A 23623-nucleotide genomic window follows, 5' to 3' on the forward strand; every position below is an offset into this window, starting at 1 on the left:
TTAAAAGGAAAATGAAGCACTTGGTGTACCCACAGCACATGTCCAAGACACGTAGCTTGTTCTCATGTTCCTTATCTATTTCATATAGAAACCTTGCTTAATCGCATTCCATTCTTCTACTAGAGCTCCGCTGAGTCCTGAGACATCCACTAGATCTGGATGAAGTGTGTACACACATTGACACTGAGGCACAACTGAGGCATACTCAGTTGGGTTGAGGTCAAACATGTGGCCACTCCATCTGTTCAAGACTCATTATTATTTCCAGGATATATGTTTAAATGTCTGCTCTCCCCTGGATGCATCCATGGTATAGTGGATATATATCGGAATGTATATCCTAGAGATATTGAGGATGCTCTACACCCTGCTTCCTAAGGAATTCTGTGACAATACTGGCCCAATGAAACCTAGTGTTGTCATCTTGCTGTAAAGAGGGTCGACCACAGAAGCCATGCATAGCTTGCTGGATGTCACTGCTACAGGAGCCAGAATCTTGTACCAATAATGCTGTCTGGTAGGATTACCATCGACCAGTGGAGTACGTCCAGTAGGAGTTATCTCTGCCCAACCCATGACCGATTCCCTGCAACTGTGTTGTTTGTGTTCATAGTACAGACTCCTCCCTTTAAACAGGCATTTCAACGATGATTTCCTCAATTTGAATATATTAAAACCCAAACCATAGTCTCTGTGAGTTCTGAGAGCAGCATATTTCTTACATTGAAGTTCTTCAAATTCTTGGTACCACGATGGAGGCTGGGCTTGAAGACTCCTTGTGATAGGTTTATATAGTTTCTTATAAAAGTCTTATCACACAGGGTTCCATGTTCAGTTTCGATTAAATCTTCAAAGTTACTAATGAAATTTTCAGAAGAATCCAGGTTCCATACAAACTTTATCCAGCTGTGTGAAATTTGTTCATGTATGGTGGCACTAGTATGTAGTTTGGCATCTGATTGTGTATCACCATCAGTATTAGATTCAGTCACATGTTGAGTGGAAGCCAGTGTTATGAACGTGACAGTGGGAAATGATTGGAGTAATCAACATCATCGACTTTAAAATCACTTATGTATGAAAATAAGTTTGCTGAAGCTGTCACATAATCCACAACACTTCAACCGTTATAGGCATAGGCATTCTCCATGTTTATCTGCAAACAGTCTTCCTTTCAAAATATGTATAGCAAAGTTTCAACAAAGTTCTGCCAGTTTTTTTCCATAATTATTGAAAGCTTGACCTTTATTGGATCTGGTGGTGTCAAAGTCATCACTTGGATAATCATCTATGTCAGGTTGAATAAAATCAATGTTATCATTAGGAATATAGTTCAAAAGATCTTTGGTTCTTGCATTTAGGTCTCCAGCTAGAAAGATATCCTTATCTGGGTGGTCTGAAGAAATAATATGGAGGCATTCTTCAAGATAATCGAGACCATCACACTCACTGTTTATATAAATCAGTGTTTTTTCTGGAGATATGTAGGTAAAAAAAACAGTGTGACATCATTTTCCCAGTTCCACAATGTGCTATTTAGGAGGAATACGACAGTTGTCAAATACATGGAAAATTCTGAACATATAGCCTTTGCTGACACTCCTCCACTGTATCTACCAAACTGTTTAGTTTTGTTTCTGGCACAGTTCTTGATGTTAAATCCCTTTAGAAAATCACTTAACTCCGATTTTGTCTTCACAAATTCAAGAAAAGCAAACTGATCATGTCATGATGTGAATATGTTTAGGTAATAAACACTTGCTTCTATTTCCACAGGTAAAGAATAATGTTAGTCAGGTGTTTGAAAAATTTGTGAGTGAAGGAAAGGCAACCATTCGATTCAAGGAACCAGAACAAGATCTGTGTTTAAGCAAGGTAAGTTCTAAAAGTGCTGTTTACTTATATTTGAGTTGATATACACTTCCTCAAAATATCCCTCATTTGGTGCAGCCTTGTGGGTAAAGCATGTGTTGAAACTGCTGAAGGCATATGCTGCCACTTGGGTGTGTTCACTTGATAATCCAATGCCTGGCATTATAACATGAGTGTCTCGGGATGCACCGAGCAATGGAGCAAAAGGATTGAGTTGATGAAAACAATCACAAAAAAATAATGATAGTGATATCAGTAACTTTCTTAATAGGTGATCACTTTGACATAAAAAATAGGTGCCTGTTGAGTCACAGAGAAACATGGAGGTAAACACTTTTACAATGAAACAAATAACTACAAAGATATTTGCCAAAAATCCTGTCCCAAAAGTTAGGTTGACAGACTATATTTGATACATACAACCTTGTTCCTATTGCATAATTTCTATTACATCAGTGCAATATTTCTTATATTTTGGTCCATTACATCATAAAATCGACAGATTTCATGTAAAGCAGCTTCCAAATGGGCCAAGTTCTGTATAGGATTCCTTTGTTGTTCACAACAGCCAATCATACCCTAGATATGCTCCAAAGGCTTAAGATCAGGGTTTATTCAATCATGAGATATATCAGGGGGTGCTTAACTATGTTCTTGGTGTATATGTTATTACTATTTATTATCCATACAGTGAAACATAATCGAGTACATAAAAATCATATGTTGCACACGTGTAATAAACCTTGACATGAATTTCATTGGTCAGTTATCCGACCATGACCTCCATGACCCCATTGGAATGTGGAACTACTTTTTTCATTCATAACTTTTTACTACCAATTTACTACGATTGTTCAGTCTCGCTACTACTACAGTACTACAAGAACAAACCAATGAAATGCTATCAAATACAAAACGTTACAAACAAGCAATTTTTCACACACCGTATTTATTGATATTAGATTTCAAGAAAAGGTAAAAATAAATTCAACTCGATATAGACAAGTGGAGCACACGTCACTAGCGACAAACGGCTAACTAATCACAGTGCCCACTAACATATGATTCAGAAGTTTCAAGACAATAACGTAGCCTCAACGCAAATCATGCAAGTGTCTGGACATAAAAATGTACAGAGTGTGAACAATTACTCACGCCTTTCTGATGCTTTTTTTTCTTATTAGCATTACACAGGGAGTTTACGTCCATAGTGCCGTATCACTGTATTCTTACGCAACCTTGACCTTTACGTCAAGCAACACCTGATTTCGTTTTACATGGAGTTGTTTAGAAATAAAAAGTTAGATGCAAATGGATAATAAAGAAATTAACTCGCAATCCTAATTTTCTGACACTCGTTTCGTATATACAATATGACACATGTAGCTTTTGTTATCGATGTCGATGCCTCGTCTGTCTGTCTGTCCCTCCGTAATCATTTTGTTTCCGGAGCATAATTCAGAAACTGTGCAATATTTTTAGACCAAACTTGATAGATATAATAATCTCAACCTATAGTTATGCCTTTTGCTATTTACAGAGTTTTGGCATTTATATTTTTTTGTGTTTTTGCATGGAACATTTAGGTGTAAATCTAATGTTTCCGGAGCAGAACTCAAAAACCGTTCAATATTTTTCTGCAAAACTTGGTAGATATATCAGTAAGAACCTAAAGTGGTGCCTTTTGCTATGTACAGGCTTTTGGGATTTCTTATTTTCCTGGTTTCCATGGAAACATTTTGGACTTAGTCTGAAAAGTGAGAGGTGTGTTTAGTTTCCGGAACAGAACTCAAAAACTTCTTAATATCTGTCCGTAACACATGGTAGATATTTGTGGCAGACCCCAATATGGTACCTCTTGGTATTTACAGATGTTTGTGATTTATTATTTTCTCGGTTTCCATGGAAAGGTTTCGGACTTAGTCTCAAAATGGAGGGATAGGCTTTGTTTCCAGAACAGAACTCAAAAACTTCTTAATATCTGTCCGTAACACTTGGTAGATATTTGTGGCAGACTCCAATATGGTACCTCTTGGTATTTACAGATGTTTGTGATTTATTATTTTCTCGGTTTCCATGGAAAGGTTTTGGACTTAGTCTCAAAATGGAGGGATAGGCTTTGTTTCCAGAACAGAACTCAAAAACCGTTCAATATTTTCTGCAAAACAAACAGATTAAGTGATTAAGTAACTGTCAGGTGATTTGTCCTTTCAAATATGTGGGGGCCGGAGGATATGTCATCTTCTGATGATTCGTTCTCAAACAAAGGGCAGCTGAAATCAATATTACGACTCGCTTAATTTTCCAACCAGCTCAGGAAACTGCCAGTTAGAAGCTGCACTACAGCAGTTGTACAATAAGTGTTCATTGGGTTCATTTTCTTGTTCACGAAAAGAACAACGTAGATCATTACTCTGCCTGATCTTGTGAAAAAAAGACACGATGGATCAGGTTAGGATGTCACAAAAACCACAGTTGATAACGTCTGCACAAATGTGATACAAATTTAAAGACAATTCATTGAAAGTTTTGCATCGTTTATGACTGTCATCCTCCAGAATTTGTCTTTTGAGGGTGATTTAGATGCAAAGTTTATTGCCATATTGAATGGCTTCAGGATTTATTAAATTTGTTCTAAAAATTAGCTGTCTCACACAAAGGTAATTACCTACAAAGAAAAGTGTATGTATTGAATAAATAGGTACTCTGTAGGCTCTGAGGTACAATGTGCCTCATGCCTTTTGGAAGATTTTCAGGATTTTGTTTTTTGCTGTTTCCAGTGCTTCTTAGTGCCAAATACGTTTGATGGTTTTGTCCCAAGCATGTTCCTTAAAGTTTACATGCTAGGTTCACCAAACATCACACACATTTAAATCATTACCCACAGATGTGCCTTTTGCTATTTTGAAATGGTTTCAGAATTTTCTTGGGGTTGTTTTGGTTGTTGTTTCCATGGAAACATGACTTGGCACAAAATGTGTTGGTTACCTGGCCACAGCATATCACTGAAACTATACATGCTAGGTTCACCAAACTTAATACTCAAATTAATCTTAACCCACAAATGTGCCATGTGCTATTTATTTGCAAAATGTGATTATTCAAAGTGTGATATTAATTTTTCACTTTTCATGGTCTTTCTTCATGTCATATGTACCAATGTGTGGTTTATTCTCTATCTATATTAGTTACTTCCTTGATGTTATCAACATGTGATTTATCTTCTATACCTACATGGGTTTGTTTTGTTCAGGTCGTAAGTACAAATATAGTTCTGACTGATTCTAAATAATTAATTTCTTCATTTCATATATACAAATGAAGGTGTGCATGGCAAAACTATTATCTAACATGTATATGAAGTTCAATAGAGTCAAGGAGAGAGTTTTGTGAGCTGCTATCCTTGTTACACTACATATCAGTACCGGTCATTTCCATGCCCCAAAGTGGGAAGCAGGGGTACTTGTTTTTACCGACGTGATGTTAAATTTTAACTCACTCATTCACTCTATACTTGATTAGCATTCATTCATACATTTCTGTGTTGACTGAACCTCTGCATCCATCTCTTCATATGAAGTGGCTATGTAGTGCATGTTGGAAAAACATTGTTTGAAGTATGATTATCTGATTTAGCATTAGCTACACTCTTCCACCAGTGGGGTAACCTAGTGGCTAAATCATGAACCTGTCTTGTTGAAAACCCAGATCAATTCCCTTCATGGGTACAGTGTCTCAAACCCATTTCATGTGTTCCTTTGCCATGTTATTTCAGGAATATTGCTTAAAACAAATCTCTCTCACTCTTCCACCTTAAGTGCGACTATGCTTGTCACAAGGGGTGACTAACAGGATCGGGTGGTCAGGTTCGCTAACATGTCTGACACATGTCATCGGTTCCCAATTGTGCAGATCAATGCTCATGTCGTTTGGTCACTGGATTGTCTGGTCCCTACTCAATTATTTGCAGACTGCCGCCATATGGCTGGAATATTGCTGAGTGTGAAGTAAAACTAAACTCACTCACTCATTCCACCTTAAGTATCCAGCATACAAACATAGGCATTTTCATATCACTTTTTCAGTTGGCTATATCATTTCTTGAATACATTTTGATTTTAGTCTATATTTTGAGTATAATGCTGAGTAAAGGAACAGTATAAATCTAATGATTTAATACACTGTGGATTATTGATTGTTTATAGCCACTGACATGACTGTTTTATCTGTGTGAGTCTTAATCCTGTTGAAAGCCTACTGTTTAGTATTACATGTTTCTTATAGGCTGACCCCTTACAACTGAAGAGTTTCCTGACACTTGTGCGCGCAGGAGCTCAGGGTCAGAATCTGGAGAGAGTCACATTGTCATCACTGGCACCAGCATCCACTAAACAGGTGGAGAAACCAAAGACAGAGCTGACTGTGATGTCCAGGAAGGAATACCCAGTGACCTGTCGATTCCCTGCCAGTCTTGAGGTGCTTGCTGTCCACTCTTGTGGCATGAAGCGGCTTGACCCACGTATCCTGCACCTCTCCAGATTACACACACTTGACCTGAGCCAGAATTCTCTCACATCCCTCCCAGATGACTGGGGTAGACTCGTCTGCGTGAGTACACTTATACTCACTAACAACCAACTGTCAGAATTACCTTCTGCTCTGTGGAAGAGCCAGCTGTGTGAGACCATTGCTGTGTTAGATGTTTGTAACAACCATATAACAACCATACCCCTTCAGATATGTGAACTCCACAAACTCGTCTGTCTCAGACTTAATAACAATGGTTTTTATTCACTGCCACCAACTATTGGCAAGCTTACCAACTTGAAAGAACTGGCCATTGCACAGAATAAGATAAAGGTCCTACCAGCAGGATTTTCACAACTTCGGCTTGAAAGTCTTGATGTCTCAGACAACCCGTTTGACCTGAGTGTGGAAGGTGTGGCAGGAGAGGAGCGACTTAGTTTCCCCACATTGCTGGAGTGTGTGGCAAGGGCCATCAGGAAATACAGGTGTGTAAACCAAATTTGATTTTAGTTGAACCAGTGGTAATAGCATGGGTTAGGGTTTAAATAGCTGTACAATTTTAGCCATTTGAAATTACTTTGTTCATGACTTCAGTATGCCTTTCTTTCTGGGTGGGAAACATCATTGAGCACCACAAAGAAAAGTGCAGCAAATGGATTTCTCAGTGGGGTAATAATTCCAAAAAAGCATCACATTGTTTGTAAGTCATTATAACAGCAATAGTGTATCAATATTCAATTTTTTACGATGGCCTATTGAAACATTTCAAGATAATTTTTTGTGATTTCTGCAGCCATTATGATTTCATGCTACTCCCTTGTGGATTGTAGTATAAAACCTAATGTAGGTTGCTTAAACCACTTATACCCATCGCAATAATGCTACAACTCATAACACATATTATGTTTTGTTTTTTGAATAATTGATGTTGTTTGACAGGTAACATATGGATGAATCTGAAATTGAAGTGTTTCAAGTATCTTCTTAACAAGTGGTCACATTTTCTCATAATTGAACACAAATGATTTGGGAACTACTGTTTTAATGTATGAAACACATGATGATGGAACATATCTTCGAAGTTGTCGGAACCTGAAAACGTGTTTATATCTTAGAAAACTCACTTGGCTAACTGAAAAGTTGTGACTGAATATTTCGTGAATGATCACTTTAGTGTATCAAGTTGCATCATGCTATACTTATCTGCAATAACAACCTGGATAGGAAAATTTGAAAAATGGCACTGACCAATTTTTGTCAATGATTGTTGAAGGTAATGAAGCAATCATCAGTTGTGAGATTTCAACCAATTCCCAACACTATCCTTAACATTCCTGAGTGCTCAGACTTTATTGTTATTGCAGCCACATATGCTGAACTGTTGTATGATACATTTAATCCACTTTATTACTTGTGTTCTTATTTACCTGATCTCACACTGTAAATCTGTAACTCTGCGCATATCAATTTTTGTGTTAATGATTTCCAATTTGAAGGTTAAGGTTTTAAGAAAGACATTACTACTATCCTTGTTCAACAGTATGCATTATTCCTTCATGATCTAGAACACACTGTCACAAGTTGAAAATTATCCTTCTCTTCCTTGTGATTGCAGTGTGCAATTTATTCACCCTACTTGTGCAGTCTTTGTTCTTCAAGTGAGATATGTGATCCTTTCGATGTTGCATCTACTTCTAGTTTATTTGAAACCATGCCAGAAGGTAACAGTTTGGACTTTGTGGGCCCAGCAATGACATGGTTCAGTGATGGAAATGTCAGTAGTGTGAATTTGTCTTTTAACTAATAAACAGTAGAAATTCACTTGTCAAAAGACAAGTCTACTGTCAAACAAAAACCTTTGGTTTGAACAAGCAAAAGATCTGCCATGATTTCTAAAAACATATTTCACACCTGGCTTCATTCTGCTCTGCTGTAGGGGATGTGGGTTAAAGCATCTGCTCCTCGCACCATAGGCCTGGGTTTGATTTCCCCACATGGATACAATGTGTGAAGCCTATTTCTTGTCTCCCGTGCTTTAATATTGTTGGAATATTGCTAAAAGCGGCATAAAACCATACTCATTGCTCTGAGATCTTGTCCTAATTATGGTCAAAATTAGAACAGGAAAGGAAACACTATGGACATCCTTGCAGTATGTACACTTAGTTGAAGCTGTTTTTATTACCTATGTCCAATATTGTATCAACATTTGCCAAAGATCTGTTGAACCCAACATGGCAGTCATCCAACTGACACCAAGTTATGTGTTTGTCTGGACATCTCGCATGCAAGAGTATTTGGCTTTGTCTTTCCATGTGAATAGTTCTGTGGCACCTTTTCTTTTGTGAGAGTTCTGAAAATCTTGTGCCAGTCCCCAAACTATCTGCAAACACTTTGTCCAAGTGTTTGCTATTTTTTAAAATAGCATCTTCTGGTTTTACCTAACATCACTTCTTTGGCCCTGAGATCTAGTGTGGTGAGCTGTACATTGCAGACAACCTGCTGATAATGATGGAACTGGATTCTTCCAGTTGAACTAAGATGATATGAAGGTTTAGAATCTCTTCTAGCTGTCAGAAGGCAAGGTTACCAAGACAAGTCATCTTGGGATTTCACTGTCTTCACAACTCCCTTGCAACAATGGTGCTCTGCTCTTCAGTGGCAAAGATTTGTGAATTATATATATACCAACAGTTACTACCATGATCCCCTGACTCCCTTGAGGCAACTACTCAGTACCCAAGACATAATCATTTCACCCATATTTACCAAGATCCACTCCTCCACTTTAAGTTGTATCTATGGAGATACTTCCACTGTCATGTCTTCACAACTGAACTTAAGATTCTGTCAAAAAGCAAAAGTGCCAAAGTCCAGTCTCATCCCATGCTGGTTGCTATGATTCCATCAAAGGAAAGTTCAACATGGAATTCAGTTTCTCTGGAAAATTAGTAGAAGAAGCAAGCATGCTTTGGAGACTTGTCAGTTTATCAGTAGTGCAGTTGGAGATCCATGTTTAAATCTCATGATATATCAGTGGGCATGCCCTATGAACTAGCTTTAGTCACATTTGTCAAGAAGCATGGGCTGTGCAGGTAGATTAGACCTAGCAGGCCAGACAGCAACAAGATGATAAGCTCAAGAAACGTTACCTTGCCCCACAGCCTTTTCTGAGAGATAACACTTTCATCAGTGGGGTCCTGCAAGGAGATCAGCAGTGACAACATCAGCCCCTTGTAGTAATAAGTTAAGTTATGTCCTGTCCTGTCTTAACAATAACAATGGAAGGACTCTCTTAGCTAATTTATCTCCAAAGTGGTGTGATCAACTTGAAGATGTATTCTTGAGACTGAATTCTTCTGCTGACATGAATTGCATTCCATTATCTATTGGAAGTTCTCGTACACTTCATCACTTGTGAACATGTTACATTATTAACTCGTTAAGCCCGAGATTAGTGCTATTCATGCCTGATATCCCTGACAGGTTTCGGGATTACAGGAAACTGTCTCTTCCCACAAACAAGTCCTGATTGTTTAATTGTGTTGTAAAGGTATGTATTGAAAATGCAGGTGTGAATACATGTTCATATCATTTATGCATTCTTTTAAGGAAAATATTCCATGAAGCAGATTCACAGTTTGTCACTTTGGTTGATCTAGATTTAACGCAGAAAACATACATATATATATAACATATAATACTTATTCGTTGCACATACTTAAGACAAACAGTCATGGGATTGGGCATCATCAAAGTTCCCGAATTGAACGTTTTGTATCTCAGCTGTTCAATATAGTGGCTGAGGTGTTATCTTTGACCAATCGTGTCACGAGATACCTGTTACAGAGGAAATGACAGGTGATGGAGCGTGGACTAAATTTCTGAAGAGAATGTTTGGTCACTATACAGCTGTGGATACAGATGGATTATTTGCTACAGCTTTGACCAATCAATATGCTGGATTTCGGCCTTGTCAAGTTTAACTCTAGTCTGTCGTACAGACCCTGAAGTATGTATATCGAAGAAAGCCGATGCAAGTCTAGAAAATGTGGCAAGTCTAGATTTCCATAGCTTCAGGTCTGTCTGAAAATGAGGAAAGTCTCAGGACTCCATTTCATTATATTATTTTTTTTCACTATGAATGTTTTTTCAGTAAAATATGTTCACTTCAGAGACTAGCTGTTAGTCTAGTTTAACTCTAGCTATCATGAAAAAGTTTGTGTCTTGTGAACATGCATAATCGTAACAATGCATGAAATGTACACACAAGACTGTTAGGCACTTTGGCAAGTTTATTTTTCTTCATAGATTGAAAACACATGTTATTTTTTTTATCGATAAGTAAAACAAAGTGATTTAAATAATAATAATCATCATAAGATATTTGTAATGCGCTGAATTCCACACCACTGAGGGGCATGCTCAAAGCGCTACAGTCTGATTATTATTACCCTGGAAAACCCAGTCCAACCATTGAGTAGAGATAGTATTTACATGTATGTGCAAATACATGCACATTTTGCACACACTACTCGTACATCATGCTTTGCTGAACTTGTAAATATAATCTGCACATTGTTATGAATGAATATCCTAATTCAAGTACATATATTATAGAATTCAAAAAGTGACACGATACTGATTTATTATGTATAAACATGCAGCTGAATCCCCCCAAATATTTTTGAAGATGGGCATGCCTATATTTATATTGAATGCCAACGTGGTTCAGAAAATTATAGATGTGCATATATGCATGAAAATTACAGAGAGGGGCATCACTCCATAAAACAGGTTGTCCAATGATGTAACAGTGCATTATTTTATTTTACACTTGTCACAGGACAAACCTTTTAACAAGGGCGTAACTGGACATGCATTCTATCAGAGGTTGTCATTTCCAGACTGAAACAGGTGTTCAGACATCTTATTACTGTTGTCTGATTAAATGATTATACACATGTGTATCAATTCCGTAACTGATATATTATCCTGCTTTTATTGGCGATGGATCAATAGGACGCAGATAATTACAGAGACCAAATACAAACAAAGGTTATGTAAACTGCATTGAAAAGTCACAATTCAAATCAACATGAAGCTTTCAACATCTTGAACAAAAATGCTTTAGTTACTTTTGTATGGTCTATGGGTATTACTTGTGTCTATGTCTAAGAATGTTTTGAATTACCAACTGTTTTGAATTACCAACTGTGTCTTGTAACAAATGTAGTAAAAAGTTATATATCTTTAGATTGTGAAAAATAAATAGTCGCAATACAGTTAGGTCTAAATTAGAAATTTGGTTTAGTGTAAATCTATACAAGCATGGATGGAATACAGTATTGCTATTTATGTCTCTGATTCTTTATATAAAATATTAAAATCATTTTCATTAATATTATCAGTTTTACTTATCAGGTTGAATTAAATCAGTGTTAATTAATCTGTTCATATGAAACTGCAATATCTGTCCCACCGTATTGAATGCAGTACATCACAGGAACTAAAGCGTGTTACAGTAATGGCTACATGTGATCTTCTAACACTTGGGTAGAGACTTAAATGTGGTTTAGTACATTTACTGAGTCATTTTACCTGTAAATATTATTCAAACAATCAAAAGCATACCCTATATCCACAGATTATATGATGTGGAAAAAGGATATATGTAGATACAGAAATTAGTTTCCTGAACAAATATCAGAGCGATATGCAAAATATACATCACAATACTGAAGTGCAATCGGAATGATATGGCCATTGTGTTTGCTCTTGTTCAACTGACTTTCACCTCGAAGAAATTGCCTAATATGTGCAGCAATGTTGATACGTGACATCACTACCGATGACCGATTTCTTTCAAAATGGCGACTTCGCTGACAAGGGTGCACTGGATTTTGCGAGGACTCTTTCCTTGATTCAGGGATCTTATGTACATAAAAGTGAGATGTAAGTAATCAGAATTATTTTGATTGTCTGTACATAGTTAGATGTTTTTATCGTTTTTATTGTAAATGATGGAAGAAGCCAGAAATGCTGATAAGTGCGTGATTTTGCGTCAGTCATGACGTCACTCTGCCCGTAAACTTTAACAGTTTCTTATGAATTATCAAATGATTGCATTGTATCTATTTTTAATTTGCTATTTCTTGCTACAATACTCATCCCCTGAATATTCCTAATGAGCCATTGTTTGGAATGATTAGATCGCTGAATATTGGAAAATTTCCATAAATCATATGCAGTGTAAAATCGGAATTTTACTTTGTTTACATTTCAAACAAGCGTAGTCTTTTGAGCACAACGTTTGTTCTGATGCCCAGTATCTTTCGTTTCGTTTTATCTAGACAGTTGGTATTGGTGACAAAGACCATTTGTAATTTGATTCTAAGATGTGTGGGAAATTCAGTAATGCATTTGTTGCAGCTGACTATGATGTATGCATGATGTAATAGGCGTCTCTATACCAGCCTTCTCAAAACGTGATTTTGTAAATACGATCCAATATGGGGGAAAGTGCACTTCAGCATTAGTGTAAGTCTATTTTTCAAAAACATCCCAACTGATTCTGGGTTCATCGGCGATGTTTCAGAATTATTACTGGCTACATGAAAACTTGATATCAGAGATCATTAATATGCTATTTTTGAAATTCAATACTCACAGTATTTATCCTATTTTCACATTTCAAAACATACAGCAAATAACGCTTTGAATCGCGATTTTGTATAGTGTGAAAAATGATGACATTTACGATGGAGCCTATTTTGAAAGGTAATTTTAGCACTTTAGCTTGGTCTCATGTAATAGTGGATTTTATCAAGAAATACGTAATTTTCCACAGAATTCAAAACTGTGAAGTATATATTTGTGCATGGTATATTTGCTTTTATTGGACTTCAAAGTGAGGGTTGAAGAGGAAGGACATATATGTCCCTGTGACATCCAGGCGGTTAATGAGTTGACTTTCTCATCCAAGATATGTCTATGTGTGGATGCAGAATCTAAGTAGGTTTCTACTTCTTCACTCAGTGTTGGGTCATCATCAGAACATTTCATGGAATTTCTTGATAGCATGTCTGGGACGACTAGGTGTTTCCCAGGAACATATTCTGCTGTGACCCGATATCTTCTCAAGCACATCAACAGCCTTTGACATTGGAGTGGCACCTTGTTGAGATCATATAATTTACTGAGTGGAACGAGAGGTTTATGATGTGTTTGCAGTCTGAATCCGTCCAAACATATCAGGTAACAGTTGAATTTCTCACCAGCATCTCCTTTGCGACCTGTGCATAACCTAGTAGCATTCTTGAACAGAAATCCACAGGCTTTCATGTGATTCCACAATGAAGCAGCGGCCAAGCTCCCCTAAGCTTGCATCCTCAATCACCATGGTTGGTAACTTTGGATCATAGGATGCCAGTATTGGTGCACTGATTACCGTGACTCTCACATTAAAAGTAGATAAGTCACTGGTTTTGTTACTGTTGAAATATCCAGCAGTAATTTCCCCAAATAGTTTACAAGTCCCAACATGCATCTGAAATATCACTCAGACATTCTAATTCTAGAATGGCATCTAATGTGCTTGATTTCCAGACTGATTCCATCTTAACTTATTCTGTGATCAAAATACACAATTTCTGATTTCCAGAACTTGCACTTGTCTTTGTTCAGCATAAGTCCTGCTTTCTGAGTGGCGTCCCCCATGCCTTTTAGTGGTTTACCATGTTCAGCACTGGATGAACTGTGAATGAGTATGTCATCCATTATGACTTTTGTACAGGGTTGACCAGATAAGAGCTCAAAGGAAATGGTACTCTTTGTGGTGTTGCAATACTGAAGGAAACTGCCTCAGGTTTTAGTTGTATCTACACTGGTTCACTATTCACAAATCTGAAAGGAGCAAATACACTAAAGTGTATACACATGTGCTGCACCAAACCCATCATGTGCGAAACATTTCTACCTAGCAGATTGTTATGTCCATCTGTGACATAAACATTGGAACTTTTATGATTCACCATGATATCTCACCTGTGCAGAAAACAATCCTGAACAATCCTATGTGTGCATGTCCTAAAAGTGGTGATAATTCTGGTTTGTTGAAAAGTTTGTTGTGAGTTTCTCCTGAAATCATTGTGGTGTCTGCACTGGTGTCAACTTTGACTTCAACAGGTGTGTCATGAACATACAACCTAAAGATGCATGCATCTGTATGATCTTCCCAGCTGACATATCCAATATGGAATCCATTTGCTTGATCATCAGACGTAACATATGTCTACTCTGAACATTTTGTTTTCTATTGCTTGTACACACCCTGGCATAATGTCCTCTCTTGTTACATACCATGAATCTGACTACTAGCCTGACACCTTCCTGAATGAAGATTACCACTGTGTGAACAGGGCATATTCTGACCATATGATTGATGATTTCTTTGGTTCCCATGATTACCATTACTTCCGTGATAAGAACCTGGTCAGAGACCAAATCTTCCACCTCTTTGTGCATTAAACTTTATATTTCTGGAATTTCTACTCCTTACCTCTTCAGAAGTCTGAATATTGTCTTCTTGATTTGCGACTAGCCTTGTTTGTTTCCCTGGCTGTCTGTATAGTCTGATCGAGTGTTAATCCAGGAATGAATTGCATCCATTCTGAAACTTGTCTGTCAAAAATTCCAATCCCTGTCATGAATACTTTCATCATGCAAGTTATTTAATTCTCAGTGCTCTGCAAGTTCATACAACAAGCATTATACACTTTCAAATGCTTTCACATTTTCACCCGATCATTGATTGCATTGGTGAAACCTGGCTTTCTCATGAATCTCATTCCATTTTATAACAAAATGGTCTTTGTATTTCCTCATCACCTTCATTAAATGTAAAAGAGTTTGTAATGTGTTCTTCTTCCTTTCCCAATGTGTAAATAAGCAAATTTACCTGAACTTCCTCTGACTGTGCACCCAGTTTCATGAACTATTGCTGCTATTGGGGCCACTTGGCAGGTGTGGTGAAATCAATGTTTTCTGGAGGCAAAAATCATTCTATCTTCTTGATTAGTTCTTGATTACTTTACTACTGATATAGACCTGTGAAAGTCCCGGGGTAGAATAGGCCTTTACCAACTCATGCTTGCCATAAAAGGCGACTATGCTTGTCGTAAGAGGTGACTAATGGGATCGGGTGGTCAGGTTCACTGACTTGGTTGACACGTCATCAGTTCCCAATTGCGCAGATCAATGCTCACGTTGTTGATCACTGGATTGTCTGTTCCAGACTCGATTATTTACAGACCGCCGCCATATAGCTGGAATATTTCTGAGTGCAGCATAAAACTAAACTCACTCACTCACTCACTCATTCACTCACTCACTCACTACTTCTGACATAGAATATGTGACTCATGCTAATTGCTTATCTTCTCTTCCCTGGCGAAGGTAGTGGAACACCTGAAATCCCTTGAAGTTCCCTTCTAAAAAGAAGCGGACGTAAAATACACTCACCCATGTGTAGCCTCCCTTTTCCACGCGCCTAGGTCATGTGACCGGCCATGCTTGTCATTGTCTCCTTATCACCCGATGTGGGCAGCAGGAGGCACCTGAGGGTCCCGATAAGGCAATAACTTCTTTCTTTATTTTGGTCTTTAAACTAAATTCTTCTCGTATATGGTATTTGGATTTGTATATGCATTATATGTTATCAGATTTGTCATAATTATGTCTTATTAAGCATGAAATCATGTCTGATATGTAGATTGCGGCTGTCGGTGGTTGATCCTCATTTAATTTGTCCATATGTTCTAATAATCGTAAATATTGCATAGAATTGTCTGATTCAGAATTTACTCTCTATACACGGTCTGTTTACAGATGTGCAAGGGATGAGCAACGTCAGTTTGCATTAGTCATGTCTAGAACAAGTGATTTAAATTCGGATAATTTGTTAACTACATCTGCTGAGATTCATTCCAGTGAAATGTCAGGCGTTTCTCCGGGGCTATGTCTGGGGTCTGGCGTGTCATCGCCTGTATCTCAGAAGAGATCTTCCCCAGAAGCAGGACCGTCTCAACCAAAGAAGTCTAGGTCATCGAAGACGAAATCATCTTTCTGGAAATCATCGCTGAGTCATCATTCTTCAACGCATTAATCGTCCGGAGAAGAAATTGTCCCTCTACATGAACGACTTATCTTCAATGAACCGCCGTTGAATCTATACAACGAGGTAGATATCAACCAACGCAGTCATCGGGCGATATCATCTAGATCTAGACGGCATCTTCTACACCTCTCAACCCAAAGGAAAATCGTCAGACAAAGCAGAATCGTCAGACAACGCAGACATCGTCAACAGTAGACAACTTTACAGCTCAACCGTCATTGCATCAGTTCGACACAGGCGCCTTCATGCAACAGTTTACAACCCAGATGATGAATCTGATGGTGTGGCGTTTAGAAGAGGAGAGATGACTGCACTCGTCATCATCATTGACTACAGCTCGGCATGAGCATTCACCTAGAGCAGCACTCACGCCGGAGGATGAAGAGGATGTGTATGCACACACTCGAGGAAGATCGTCATCAGCGTCCCCCTCTTCACATCGCAGTTTAGAGAGAAATCCAACCATGCCGAGTAAGTGCACTTGCGTCAGTGAGGATTCCCGCTCACATGGGCTCACTCATCAACGCAGAAGGTCTTCATCACTCTCAACAGTTCATTGAAGGCATTGTCAAAGTTACATCATGGATCACGAATGGACTTAACTTAGCTTCACCATCCAAGGACGCTAATGAAGCTAATACATATGCTGAAGGAGGACGACATTGATACACTGATGTTTCCGCCGATACCTCCGATATCTACGATTCCTGAGATGTTATCTACGGCATTTAAGTCAGCAACTAAGTTTCAACAACAACATGTGCTGTCGTTCAACGTGCGTCGCTTCCCTCTGCATCATATGGAGCCATTTGTCAGAACACTGGACGTGGATGAAGCTTTAAGATCATCAGTCCAGCCCGCAATAAATCTTACAAGGTAGATGACAAGAGGCTTGCACAGCTCGACACCACAACAAGGCGTACTTTCTTTGGACTGGCTCTTTCGAGCGCCATCAACGAAACTCTCATTGCAAAGTTCAGTAATCCATATAATGAGGAGGGAAGAATGATCCTGTCAGCGTTGGTAACTCAGAAGAAGGATCAGCAATTTATGGCCGATCACTTAGCGTCTACTACGGCAGGATTGAATTTATTGCTTCAACAAGGTCTCCTATCTAGAGTGTCATAGGGTGAGAACTTTACCAAACCTTTGTATCAAGTTCCATGGTCCGCACCTACTCTCTTCGATGGGAAGATTGGAGAGGTAGCTAGGACGGTTGCTCAAGACTCCAGAGAAGTTATGATGATCAAGACTTTCGACACTCTGACATCAGTACTTAAGCAGACTAATCATCGTTACACCCTTAAGTCCAAGTACTCCAGGGTTCAAAGAGCAAGAGATAAAAAGTTCAACACATGTGAAGAGAGGACATCTTCTTTTCGTCGCTCCCGTGGAAGAAACAAGTGCCATCAGACATCCAGCAGTACGTCTAGGGGTGGGAGAAGAGGGCATTATTGAAGATCAGGTTCATAACGACTGGAGTCTTTCACACACACCCATTCCCGTACAACCATCTCCAGTGGGTGGACGTTTTCAACTTAGGGAAAATTGGAGAATCCTCAAAGATGACTATGTCATGAAAATTCTGCGAGAGGGCTACAAGATCTGGGAACCATTCCACCTCTCACAAGAACACCAACTCCTTTTATCTATGCAACACATCAACTGGACATGTTGACTGACGCCATATCAACATTGTTAAAGAAAGGAGCAGTAGAAGTTATAGAGCCAAAGAGTCTGACGCCCGGTTTCTATTCCCCATTCTTCCTGGTACCCAAGAAGAATTCCACAGAGAAATTTCAACTTAAATACAACATGAAGACATTCAACACTTCAAACTTCCTTCAAAAACCTGAGCGTTTCAAGATGGTACTTCTAACTCAACTAAGACACCTTATTCGTCCAGATGATTACCTCGCCAGCATCGATTTACAAGATGCATATCTCCACATCCCGATACACTGAGAGTCCAGGAAATATCTGCACTTCATTTTCAACGGTCAACACTACCACTGGAATGTCCTACCATTGGGAATGTCTTCGGCTCCATGGCTGTTTACATGGGTAACTAAGCCCATAGTCAACTATCTACACCTGAGGGGGTTACGCAGTGCCTTTTATCTTGACGAAGGCATACAAGCGCATCAAGAGAAAAGTCAACTCAGACTACAGTTAGATTTCACCATCAGGCTACTAACACAACTGTGGTGGTTAGTAAACCATGTGAAGTCGGAGTTAGAACCTCAGCGAGATCTCATTTTCCTCGGGATTCATCACAACATCGAATCAGATTGCCGTCCCAGAGGACCGGAGGGTCAAGGTTTAAGAGATGATAAAGCAATCTCTACTCTCTCCGCTGACACTTCGACAGTGGCAGTGTCTGTTAGGTCTCCTCATGTCAGCACAAGACATGACCAGAAGTTATCACTGGGCGACAATGTTGAAAGACAAACTACTGATGATACACACAAACAACTCAACAGTGGCCTTTTACATAAACAAACAGGGGTCAACGAGATTGCCATCTCTTCTACACCTAACATTTCAACTCTTCGATCTAGTCGACAGTGTAAATCTCCAAATAAAAGCATGTCACATACCAGGAGCTTGCAACATTATGGCAGATGCCTTGTCTCGTCCTCTTTGTCCATCACCAACAGAGTGGATGCTGCATTGGGAGGTGTTTCAACTAATCAGTCAGACATTCAAATCGCCGCAAACAGACTTATTTGCAACAAGGTTCAACAAACAGACAACAACATTTGTATCACCAATACTGGATCTGTTAGCCTGAACAACAGACACCCTCAGCATCCCATGGGAAAGACTAAACACATTCGCATTTTCCCCTCCAGTGCTGCTACCAAAAGTCATCGAGAAAAAAAAAACAGACCAAGAGGCTACAACTGACTTTGGTCGCACCTTATTGGCCAACGAGACGTTGGTTTCCAACACTTATAGAAGAGCTAGGACAACCAGTACTACAACTACCAGATTGGGAAAATCTTCTTGTTCACCCACATGCGAAACAGCGCACGGAAACCCATCTGTATTCCAACTTATTGTGTGGAGCATATCAAAAACTGTTTAAAACACAGAGGATACTCGGAGAGCAGCTAAAGCAGTTACTTTAGCCTTACAGAAATCCACTTGCACCCTTTATGATGGAAGCGGTTTGAGGCATAAGAAGAAAGGTTTCACAGCAATAAAGGCTACATATCCACAGATAGCAGATTCAAGAGTTATCGTTATGTCCAGAGTCTTGAAGATATACATTGCACGTACTAAGTCTCGATGGCAACGGTTCAAGTGTCTGTTTATATCTATATCCTTTGAGACACTTACGGAAGTATCACGCAACACTATCTCAGTGTGGATCAGAGCTGTTATATTGAGGGCCTATAAAGCAACAGGATTGGAACCTCGGCAAGCTTCCAACCCTCACAAAGTTAGAGCCTTGGCTTCTACACTAGCGCTACATGGGAATAGCTCGCTATCAACTATAATGGAGGGCTGCTTTTGGAAGTCAAACACGGTGTTTGCCAACCATTATCTACGAGACATAGCCACGGAGGACGTCTCTGGCATTCATTAGTTTGGGCCACTTGTCTTTGCTCAGCCACTAACAGTTCCCAGAAGGCACTGAGTTCACTCAGCCGTTTTATCACGTGACTTGTGGAAGCCAAACGCTCTGCGGAGTGTAATGGTGGAAAGTCCATGCACGCGTGTTAAACAGACTAACGTGAGTGATCAGGACCCTGTACTCGTAATGTAGATACTTGTACATGAAGAAGGGTCGCAACTAGTCTTGATTTCAATATCTTGACAATTAGTTGCATCAGAAACTAGCAGGACGCTAGTTACTTTCGGTGTCGCACATTCCAGTCAACAAAATCTTTGGCTGAAAGTTCGACTGGGTGCGATCCCCCCAGAATCTACAATGAATATTAGAAGAGCTGGACCATATTATTGCCATTACAAGTTCCCATTTTGGGGGAAAAATTGTTGGACGTATTTTTGACAGCCAGCAGAATCCAGCGTGGCCTGACCCACCACCGTTTCCGTTAGATTCTGGAAGCAATTAGCATGAGTCGGGATAAGGAAAAATACGTAATTTTCTGAATAAAATTGATATTTTATACTTATCCTGGCTCATGACAAAAGCCCTCCCAGCCGCCCCACACAGGCACGCTGAATTCCTATATTCGCATGTCGGGCAATATACAAGGAGAGAGTAACAAGCATGGCCGGTCACGTGACCTAGGCACAGGAAAAGGGAGGCTACACATGGGTGAGTGTATTTTACGTCCGCTTATTTTTGGAAGGGAACTTCAAGGGATTTCAGGTGTTCCACTACCTTCGCCAGGGAAGAGGAGATTGGCAATTAGCATGAGTCAGGATAAGTATAAACTATCAATTTTATTCAGAAAATTACATTATTGTTACAGTAAAGGGCAGGAGTCTTTCTGTTTTGAAGTTTTCTCATATTAGAAAACATGCAATTCATATTTAATGGCATCACTTGCTTGTACAACATAAGTCGAATGAAGCACTTGTTTCAGAAAGAATTCTAAGCTTTACCTTGCCATCAGTTTGTGAAGAACTAAACAGTGCGATCAGTGACCACAAATGATAATAAATACTAAACAAAAGATACTGAAACAGTGTTGGGGTTACAGCAACAAGCCTATATCTGTTGATGTGCCTATAAGTGTCTTGTACATTGTCATTGTCAAAGAAAAACTGAATCTGTATTCAGCAAGTAGATTTCACACTGGTCAGGTCAGTCTTCACTCACACCACTCTGAACAGTCAATATGATCAAGCTGACCCATACTTGTCTGTCACTTTTTCTGTTATATTCGGGCCTTTACAGAGCATGATATTTAATGAGCATTTGAGTCATTTGCTGCCAGTATTATTCTTCCACCAATTTTCTTACCAAATAACACAATTGCAGATGACATGTATTGTCCCTAGTCAGAAAAGATATCTTTCAACATGAGGTAGTTATTAACTTTCTTGTCAAGATGCACAGAGGCAAGTATCACACTGGGAATGCACTGACTTATATTTCCCACCATTTATACATTTTATGTTTTTTTCTCATCATGCGTGCAGACATTAGGTCATGGCCTTAAAGCATTCTTGTCTGTTGTGAACATATGTACAAGGATATGGGCTAGGGGTGAAACTTATGCTCGTACCACAGTGTGGTACACATATTGTAGTACAGTGGCTTTAGTTTGGGCTATTTTGGTTCCATGTGGTATATGAGATTTGATCATAATGCATAAAATTGACAAACCTTACATTGTTTAATGAGATGGGAAAAAATACCTTAATCTTTGTTACTGTGAATGAATGAACAGAAGTGTCATTTGATAAGTAGATAGAAGAACTGGCTCGCAGCAAGTAGCTAGTATCATTAAAATCAGTAAGATTACATCAACATTTACTATAGTGTCATCACCACCATGTCTCAGAAGTGTACATATTTTAATAAGAACTAAATATGTCAGATCTCCTCGATTCTTGATAGCATGTCACAGATAAATAAATTAAACTAACACAACACAGTAGTCATAAGATGGTTACAGTCTGTGAGACTAAATCGTTGTCTCTTGTTTCAGTCAGTTAAACATTTCCACAGTCCTTGGAAAATATTGCTACATAATATTGGCATGTTCCAGAATTTTCTTTTATTCAGTTTTCAGATTTATTCAAAATAATCTTTCAAAGTTCGATCTGAAATGTCATTCTTCTTTTGGAACAAATATGTTTTAGCTTGACAAGGCTACTCTCTTTTTAATTGGTTGTTAGTGTTCATTGCTATGCCCCTGGCATATAATGTGGGGGGGGAGAGGGAGGGATACAGTCGATGCCTTGTCCATCTGTCCCTCTGTAATTATTTTGATTCCAGAGCATAACTCAAAAAGCATTCAATATTTTTAGATCTAAATTGGTAGATATAATAAACTGAACCTAAGGTTGTGCCTTTTGCAATTGACAGATTTTTGCTGCATTAATTTTTCTTGGTTCGATGGAAAGATTTTGGTCTTAGTCTAATGGGACAGGCAGGTTTCAATTCCAGAGCATAACTCACAAAATGTTTTCCTGCAAAACCTGGAAGTGTTATGATTAAAAATTTGCTGTGTCAAATGAAAAATAAATCCCCTCAAAGCCAGCAAAATACAACACTGAGAAGTCTGAAATTTTCAATGATCCTTTATATTGAGCAAACAAAGGCAAAAATATACATTTTCACAAGAGAGTTTTCATGTACAATTCAACTGAGTCAATTCTAAAGTAATGGGTCACAAATATAATGTCAACTCACCCAAGTCTTGATGTTAGAGTGAGAAACAGTTATGCAGAATGTAACACAGCAAGAGATCTGGCAGGGGTTATGTACATAAAGCATTGACGGAGCGGCAGAGTTATGTACTGCAGTTAATCTGTGCATATCCGTGCCAACACGGCAACTAGCCTTTATAGATATACAGTTAACATTTCCTGAAAGTTCAAGCACATACGACCATCGCCACTAATGTAGAATTTTCTCGGTCAGCCACGTGTTTACCTTTTTCAAAGGGAGGTAACTCTAGAGAACTACCTTCAAGGCCTGCCGATAAAATACCAATACCACTGAACATTCATGATACGGAATGTGACCCATAATAATTAACATTCAAAACACTAAACGTTGTAACCAAGTAATATTGCTTATTTAATTAATAACCCAATTTACAGAAAATACACTCTTGGAACAGTAGATATGTGGATCAGAACCTAAAGTGGTGCCTTTTGCTTTTTGCAGATTTTTGTCATTTTTATTTTTCTTGGTTTCCGTGGTGATGATTCGGACAGAGTCCCAAAAGGGAGGAATGGGCTTCGTTTCCGGAGCACAGCTCGAAAACCATTTGATATCTTTCAACATATCAAGTAACTGTCAGATGATATGTTCTTTCAAATATGTGGTGGCCGGGGGATATGTCATCTTGTGATGAGCTCAGATCTGATGGGAAAGTCACCATATCCATACTC

At 38.7% G+C, this 23623-nt stretch overlaps 1 protein-coding gene across 2 annotated transcripts in view; it reads left to right on the top strand.

Moving 5' to 3' along the window:
- LOC137294105 (leucine-rich repeat protein 1-like) overlaps window positions 1-23623 on the top strand; it is a 57572-nt gene that overhangs the window by 30508 nt on the left and 3441 nt on the right. For both annotated transcript variants that reach the window (XM_067825060.1, XM_067825059.1), the window contains exons 3-4: window positions 1777-1875; window positions 6157-6884. In XM_067825060.1, the coding sequence (XP_067681161.1) occupies window positions 1777-1875; window positions 6157-6884 (827 nt within the window). The remainder of the gene's footprint in view (window positions 1-1776; window positions 1876-6156; window positions 6885-23623) is intronic.

The sequence above is a fragment of the Haliotis asinina genome, chromosome 8 (genome assembly GCF_037392515.1).
Source record: "Haliotis asinina isolate JCU_RB_2024 chromosome 8, JCU_Hal_asi_v2, whole genome shotgun sequence".
NCBI lineage: Eukaryota > Metazoa > Mollusca > Gastropoda > Lepetellida > Haliotidae > Haliotis > Haliotis asinina.